The 8,524-nt window shown below is 32.0% G+C and overlaps 2 protein-coding genes across 4 annotated transcripts; one reads left to right on the top strand and one right to left on the bottom strand.

Annotated features, from left to right (window-relative positions):
- The first annotated feature begins 2,512 nt into the window (after positions 1-2,512).
- LOC107892155 (protein NUCLEAR FUSION DEFECTIVE 4) lies at positions 2,513-5,106 on the top strand. 3 transcript variants are annotated; one of them, XM_016817159.2, is made up of 3 exons: positions 2,513-2,962; positions 3,142-4,067; positions 4,442-5,106. In XM_016817159.2, the coding sequence occupies exons 1-3, from the start codon at positions 2,627-2,629 to the stop codon at positions 4,956-4,958; spliced, it is 1,779 nt and encodes a 592-aa protein (XP_016672648.2). In that variant the 5' UTR covers positions 2,513-2,626; the 3' UTR covers positions 4,959-5,106. The 3 variants fall into 3 exon arrangements, with proteins under 3 accessions (XP_016672648.2, XP_016672650.2, XP_016672649.2); XM_016817161.2 differs by having other exon boundaries at positions 2,822-2,962; positions 3,135-4,067; XM_016817160.2 differs by having other exon boundaries at positions 2,822-2,962; positions 3,070-4,067.
- A 735-nt stretch (positions 5,107-5,841) lies between these two features.
- Positions 5,842-7,341, bottom strand: LOC107892157 (50S ribosomal protein L27, chloroplastic). Its single transcript, XM_016817162.2, has 4 exons — positions 7,200-7,341; positions 6,783-7,079; positions 6,264-6,365; positions 5,842-6,143 (listed from the first exon to the last, which is right to left on the bottom strand). The coding sequence occupies exons 2-4, from the start codon at positions 7,074-7,076 to the stop codon at positions 5,964-5,966; spliced, it is 576 nt and encodes a 191-aa protein (XP_016672651.2). The 5' UTR covers positions 7,077-7,079; positions 7,200-7,341; the 3' UTR covers positions 5,842-5,963.
- Positions 7,342-8,524: the final 1,183 nt, after the last annotated feature.

Here is an 8,524-nt window from a genome sequence, read left to right as displayed (position 1 = left end):
AGAATGACAAGCAGATAGTATACCCTAAAATAGGTTTGAGAGCTATAGTTCTCTCAATGTGTTGCCTACTTATATACTTACTAAAATAAATAATTAAGGAATTTTAGTATCCCACCCCATATAAGACCTAGCCAATATATGAGGGACTCAATTCAAAAATGTCAATTTCATAACGCCGCTAGCTATAGAATTAAAGGTTGTGTTTATCTAAAAGATACAATTGAGTCGACAGCATGCAGGGGCTAACTAAAACAATACATTTCACAACCCCTTTCGCTATAAAACACAAAAGAAGCGAGAACCTCTCATGATTTAGAGGAATAGATGGATTACGGTGAAAAGCCAATTAGAGGAGTAATAAATGTGATAATGGTTGGTAATGAAGAATGGGCGAAATCCAATTCCAAAAGGAAGGCATATTTTGGGAGTGTTAGAAATGTCAAGAGTCCACTTAAGAAGCCTCACCCAGTGCAAGGGTGGCAAGCCAAGTATGATAAAAGAGATGAAGACGATATCCTTGATACATATAGCAAAGACCCCCTTGTAGTCAAAACATTGACTGCAAGTTTTCAGGTGAAAAGATTATTGGTTGACATCGGAAGCATAGTGATGAGCATTTGTTTGTGGTACAATTTTAAGTCTTTTACACAGATTTTTCTTTGTTTTGAAGTGAAAATGTTAGTTTTAAGGTCAATTTATTTTATATTTAAATTTGAAGGCATAAATTTCATCCATGTCAATATTGGCTAGGACATCTCAATTGGGTACATCGTCAGCAGCAAGAAAGGTTGATTACGATAAGATGGGTTTTAGGGTTCTATTTCCTTTTAATTTTTTAGCACCTTTCAGTCTATTTTCAAGGTTCTTTTTAACTTTTCAAATATTTCAATTGATTTTTGCGTCCCCTTAAAGCTTTACCTTTTTAGTAATTTTCAAATAAATTTGGGTGATTTAACAACAAAGGGAATTAATACCTTTGAAGCAGATTTTTTTAACTTAAAATATGTCACAAGTCCATTTACTCTTTGTAAACTTGAAATTTAGCCCTTTTATTTTTACTTTTAGGAATTTAGTCCCTTTACATTTTGGATTTCAAAATCCATATCCAATTGTTGAGATTATTTTATTAAATTCAGGTTTATTATAGCATTTTTTTAGTTAAATTATTACCAAGTGAGCAATTTTTTTTAATTCAAAATATCACACCAACAAATTTAACAAAAAAAATTTAACATTGTTAACAAATAGACTTGAATTTTGAAATTTGGAAAATAAAGAGACTAAATTTCTAGAAATAAAAGTACAAAAACTAAATTCTAAATTTGTGAAGAGTATAGAGACTTATGACACATTTTAACTTTTTTACGAAAGTTTGTCTTTCAAATTTTCGAACGCTGAGAGCTCAAATTAATTACTATGAGAATCAGTTAAAGTACCTGGGTGATCCTTGCATTATAGAGACTAGATCAAATTAGTCCCTCTACCATTAAATGGATCAATTTAGTCCTTATACAGTTAAAAATTAAATTAGTCCAAATTATAAAAAAAGTTAATATTTATTGTATAAAAAATATATTAAAAATTATTATTTTTAATTACAGCTCAATTTCAAAAAAAAGTTTTCATTTCCAAAATTGTCAAAAGTTTAAAAATATTAATTCTATTAAACAATAAATGATTTTTTAAATAATACATGTTAACTCTATTCCAGTTTGAACTTATAATTAATTTTCTTTAATAATACATGAACTAAATTTATTCATTTAATAGTAGAATGACTAATTTGATCAATTCCCTATAATAGAGGATCTCCTAAATACATTGACATGGAATCAAGCTTCCAAAACTGATTTTCTCTTTTACCAGATTCTTTTTTTTAAGTTGATTAATTGAATTGATGTAAAGGGGAAACGATTTCTTCCTCCCTTTTGAAAAAATGTTACAAATTTTAATTATTTGAAAGTTAATACAAGTTTCTAACTTTTATGTTTTTGGTTATATTTATAAAAAGGAAATAAAATTCAGTCTAATTTTTGGCTTTCTTTTTTTATGAAAAGAAAAAGAAAGATGTTTTTATTAGATAAATATGAGCCATCATTTTTTAAACAAATTTTACCTTAGGTTAATGCTTATGTCAAACAACAATTATTGGTACCAAACTTTTGTTGGTAGACAATAAAATGAAAAAAAGAACAACTATCAAGCTAAATAAATACGGGTTAATATTTATTCAAAAGATACGGCTTAATATTTGGTATTATTATCCAATAGACTGATAACGACGTTTTTTCTTTTTTAACACAACAAAGGAGTTATGTTTTTCATTTTATTTATTATCTAAATCTAAATTAAGGATAGGATAATTTTTTAATTTTATTTGTAGAATTAAAAAATTACATTATTTAAAAATTAGAAAATTATTAGAAAATAAATAAAGAAAAAAAAGGCCAGCCACCTTGCAAAAGTTAAACTGAATATCTCCATGACCGGTGACCCAAAGAAACATTACGTTCACATGATTTAACTTTTTGACGTTTCTGCTCTGTTGTTTTGCATATTAACAGCACCCTAAAGCTCAAAAGTCTAACACTTTGTTCGCTTTGGGTGGTTTTTGGAGGACTGCATAATGGCCGGACTGAAAGAAAGGTTTCAGGCTTTTGTGAACAATAGATGGCTGGTTTTTGTTGCTGCAATGTGGATGCAATCTTGTACTGGGCCTGGCTATATCTTTGGTAGCATATCACCAGTGATAAAGAGTTCTTTGAATTATAATCAAAGGCAGCTTTCAAAGTTGGGTGTGGCTAAAGATCTTGGAGGTAGTGTTGGGTTTATAGCCGGGGGTTTGTGTGAGATATTTCCTATATGGGGTGTTTTGCTCATTGGTGCTTTGCAGAATCTTATCGGTTATAGTTCGCTTTGGTTGATTGTTACTGGGAAAGTTCCAGTTTTCCCACTGTGGGCTGTGAGTATCATCTAAAAGCTCTTTTTTCCTATTGATTGCTTGGTTTAATTCTATCAATTTGTAATCCTCTGTTTCTTCTTCTATTTTGAACATTTTGATTCTTACAGTATGATACTGGACAGATATCAATTCAATAGCAATTTAGTCGAAAATCTTTGATAACCAATCTCAGTATGCAGATGTGCGTCTTAATATTTGTGGGACACAATGGTGAGACCTACTTCAATACGGCTGCACTTGTTTCTTGTGTGCAAAACTTTCCCAAAAGCAGGGGTCCAGTGGTAGGAATCCTCAAGGGATTCGCTGCTTTGAGTGGTGCGATTTTGACTCAAATATACACAATGATTAATTTCCCAGATCAAGCATCTTTGATATTCATGGTTGCTTTTGGACCAACCGTGGTGGTTTTTGCTTTGATGTTCATTATCAGACCTGTTGGAGGTCACAAAGAAGTGCGTCCATCTGATGGTTTAAGTTTCACAGTTGTTTATAGTGTGTGCCTCCTTTTGGCTGCTTACTTGATGGCAATCATGCTTCTAGAAGATCTTGTTAGTGTGAGCCACAATTTAATCACAATTTTTACTCTGATTTTGTTTGTCCCTCTTTTCATTCCCATCGTATTGAGTTTCTGCGAAGGGCATAGAGATCCGGCAGAAGAGGTTCTGCTACCAAAGCCTTACCAACATGACGCCGGAAATCCCGAACAGGATACTCGGGAACATGAAGTAGTATCCAGTGAGTTTAAAGATGAAAACCCCGAGGAAGTAGACTCACTTGTGGTGCCGGAAGGGCAAAAACGAATTGCTCAGTTGCAAGCAAAACTTTTCCAAGCGACTGCTGAAGGGGCAGTAAGGTTGAAGAACAGGAAAGGTCCTCATAGAGGGGAGGACTTCACCTTGATGCAGGCTTTGATCAAAGCAGACTTTTGGCTTATTATGTTCTCTCTTCTATTAGGTTCAGGATCAGGGTTAACAGTTATAGATAATCTTGGTCAGATGAGCCAATCTCTAGGGTATGATAATACTCATATATTTGTATCCATGATATGCATTTGGAACTTCATCGGTCGTGTTGGTGGCGGTTTCATCTCGGAGATCATTGTGAGGTACAGACTCAAATGATTTTGTACAGGGGCGAAACCAGAAATTTTTGTTAGGGGCCGAAATTAAATTGTAATTTTTATGATAATAAAAATGCAATTTTACTATTTTAATAACCTATATCTCTATTATTTTTAAAGAATTAAATCAATTTTTATATTGTAGGGAGGCAAAATATAATTTTACCTTTACTAATTTAAATTTTTAAAAATTTTAAAAAAGTTAAATGAAAGATTTTTCATTTTAGGGGGCCGAGGCCTGCCAGCTCCCCTAGTTTCACCCCTGATCTTGCACCTGGAAGCTGATAGCACTAGACTTTACCTTGATAATGGTTTTGATTCATTTTTCATACCTTTTTTTCTGTGACATTTTTGTATAGGGATCATGCTTATCCAAGGCCAATTGTCATTGTTGTGGCGCAGCTTGTTATGGCTGTTGGCCATGTCTTTTTTGCTATGGGATGGCCTGGAGCAATGTATATTGGTACTTTGTTGATAGGGCTTTGCTATGGTGCTCACTGGGCAATTATGCCAGCTACTGTCTCTGAGTTGTTCGGCTTGAAAAAGTTCGGGGCTCTCTACAATTTCCTCAATCTGGCAAATCCTGCTGGTACACTCGTCTTCTCAGGTGTAATTGCTAGTAGAATTTATGACCGTGAAGCAGAGAAACAAGCTCGTCAACATCATATACAATCGCATATTTCAGGCTCAATTTTCTCAGGAATGCTTACCGCAGATGAATCGCTTAATTGTGAAGGTTCCATATGCTTCTTTCTGAGTTCCATGATTATGTCAGGATTTTGCATCATTGCAGTCATTTTAAGCATGATACTTGTGTACCGTACTAAGACTGTTTATGCTCATCTTTATGGAAAATCTTGTATCCGATATCAATGATGAAATTGACTGATTGAGGAGGCCTTCCATGAAAATATTCGGCCATTATTTATGGCAGTGTTTTTGTGCAAAAACTGAGGTCATATGAATTCTCCTTAAATTTGTGATATTAGTATGGCCATAAAGTTAATGTCAGATTCCACTATTAGCGTTCAAGTGGTGTACATATTCTCAGTTGATTATGTAGATTTTACCAGTCTTGATAATGTTTAAAGCACTGTGGCCTTGATGGTACTTCAAAGGATGTGATTACTGGACAAATTTTGTCTTTTACATATTATCATATGATCATCTTGTAGTGCTACTAGGAAAATACAACTATACAATCCTTTGCTCATAGTGAACTACCAATAGAGCTTACTTGGGGTCTTACTGAATTACAGGTTTATATCCTTTTCCAGGAGAATTTCAGATGAATTTACACTCAGATGAAAAGAAATCAGGTTTAGTGATGTTATTAAGGTCAAAATATCAGTTTCATTCCATGAGGTGTTATGTTCTATGTTGGTCACCCTTGTGTGCAAGTTTCGGATATTGGTATTTATCTAACACGGGTATATTCAACTTTTTAAAGCTTTTACATGTATTTGGAGAGTCTTTAGAGAATAGTATTCTCAATTCAGAGATGTATCAGACATAGAAGCTTCAAAAAAAAAAAAAAGAATGAAGAATCAAAGCAACATAAAATTGATGGAGCTTCATTTTCAAGGAGACAATAATAGATTAATGACTTACATGCATTGTAAGAGAATGGCATGATATCTTCCAATTTTACTCCATTTTGAGATACTTGTAAAATGAGTATTGCTAAATGCTAAGTTACTAACAGTATCCTCTCAAGAAAGTAAGGGAACTAAAATCAGATGCCAAAAATAGACAAAAATAACAAATGAAACTAGCCATTAAAATTGCCAAATTGGATACATCAGGTTTGTACACTTTTCAGATACCAATCTAACTTCCATACAAAGAAAAGCATATATAGATATAGTTTCACGGATTCAATCAGCAAATAGGATTATCATCCGTAGCATCAGCAGCCGAAGCAAGCACAAGTTCGGGTTGAACTAAAATTCCTTCCTTTTTTGCCTTCCTTTGTTCACGTCGCATCCTGAAGTACTCTCTCTTCCTTGCTCTATAGCTGTTGGGATTCTCAGGCTGAAGTACTCGTGGGTAAACACTAATCTATGAATCACATAAAACCCAGAATTCATATCAGCTTGAGGAATGCAATGATAAGAATGAATGAACTGCACATCACGAATTTGAAAGTCTTAAAAGAGTGCGATTCAAAATGACTGAAACCTTTTTCTTGTCGGGTCCAAACTTCTCGAATTTCACAAGTCCATCAATCAATGAAAAGATTGTGTGATCCTTGCCAAGCCCCACATTTTTCCCTGGATGAAACTGCCCAAGCAACAAAACTTTCCAAAGGTTACTCAAATAAGGCTAGAAATGTTGTAATTTGTAGGAAAAATTATGATTTTCAACTTGTACCATACCCAACTTAATATTAGTCCTTTAATTTAACATACTTTGATCCTCCTACTATTATTAACATTATAACTTAGTCCAAATCACTAAGTCCCCAAGTATAATAAGGGACAAAAGCCATAAATTAACCCAATTTGTAATGCTTTCTGGCTTTGAGTCTTCAAACTCGTTTTCTTCTTCTACAATGAAGTCTTAAAGGTCATCATTACAACATCTTTTTTTTTTCAGTTCAAAAAACCCAAATATAACAATTTCTTTCAGCAATTAGAAGCTAAAAATTTCCCTATAAAAGAAACCGAAAAATATAATTAAATAAGCAAAAAATTGAACCTTGGTTCCATGTTGCCTAACGATAATAGCGCCGGGCTTGGCGACCTGGTCGCCGTAGATTTTGACGCCGAGTCGTTGACCCTTTGAATCGCGACCGTTTTTAGTACTACCGGCTCCTTTTTTGTGCGCCGATTCGATCGTCAAAGGGAACGGAGACTTCCTCGGGAACGAAACGACTGCCGTTTTGTGAATGGAACCCACTTCTCCTTTCATAAAGGACGACGTCGAGCTTGATGCTAGAGAAAGACCCCTAAATGCTCCCACCAAATTGAAGCTCATTGTTGCAGTAGCCATTTCCTTTCAGCAAAAAGAATAAAAGAAAAAACAATAAATTTAAGTTAGTTTATGCAGTTTTAATTTAATTTTCTGGTTTCTAATTTAAATTTCTATATTTTTAGGATTTATTTTTGGACTTACAGCTAAATTTCAAAGAAGAAGGAGAGGTTGGAAAAGGAGGGAGGGCTTATCGTTAACTGATATAAATGAAACCTCATCGCATTCGTTTCAAAACCTTTTATTTTCAAGGGTATATTATACAAATGGTCACCCAACTATGTTCATGTTCTTGTTTTGCTCATCTAACTTTAAAATTTTTCAATTTAGACACTAGCGTTTGAATTCATTCATGTAAGCTTTTTTTTAATTGGTATAATAACACATTTAGTCTTCATTACTTATATATTCTATCAATTTATCCCAGTTTTAAATAGTTTAATAAATTTAACCCTTCACATTTATAAATTCTATATTCTCGAACTTCCTAATCAAAACTTTCATCTTTTAAAACATAAGCATTTCACGTTTATAAATCTCTAAAACCCTAAAAAAATACATTTAATTGACACACACAAATAGCCCCGTGTAATTTATCCTAATAGTTAGATATATCAATTAATTGATGCACAAAAGTATATATGAATTAAAGTATATAAATATAATTTTGTAGAAATTTAATAATTGATATTATATTTAAGTTTGAATAGTTTTTTATATTTTGTAATTCAATATATTATTTGATAAAATTAATGTCTTAAATCATTATTATATTTTTATGGTATATATAATTTTCTAGATTATACATATATTGAGAACCATCTATAAAATCTATTTTTATTTATTTATGAAATCTATTTATAATATAAATTTAACAAAAAAAAGAGTTTTTAAATTTTGTTTAAACTTTTTAGAAACTTGTTTTAAGGGTTTTTTTAAAGATGGATTTTTATTAATCTATTTTGAAAATATTTTGTTTACATAGTAATTTTAAATTTTAAATATGGTACTTAAAATTTTATATTATTCTTAATTTACTAATAGTTAGATGGCTATCAGTGTAATTTATCTTAAAAAATATATAGAAACTCAAATAGATAAATTACAAAATGATTAAATATATTTTAATTGATACACATGTATCTACCCCGTACATTGCATGAGTATATTTTATTGCATGAGATATAAAAGAGTGTCTTTATTTTCTTGGGATGTCCCTTGTATTACTTACAAATCATATATTTATTGGGTTAAATGATAAAAAATTAATATCTAAAATTTTGAGTATTTTATATTAGAAAAAAAAAGTTTTATTGGGTTACTTTGATACCAGTATAGAGCCTCTTACCACTTTGGTATATGTATTTTTTTGTTCACTTTGATACTGAACTTGGCAACCAAATCCATATTGATCCCCTAAACTTGGATTTCATTCAGATTTAGTGATGTGATTTATGTTCTTCGAACAT

This window comes from Gossypium hirsutum, chromosome D09 (genome assembly GCF_007990345.1).
Source record: "Gossypium hirsutum isolate 1008001.06 chromosome D09, Gossypium_hirsutum_v2.1, whole genome shotgun sequence".
Classification (NCBI taxonomy): domain Eukaryota; kingdom Viridiplantae; phylum Streptophyta; class Magnoliopsida; order Malvales; family Malvaceae; genus Gossypium; species Gossypium hirsutum.
Note: the sequence above shows the minus strand (reverse complement) of the source record. Positions and strands in the feature narration are given on the sequence as shown.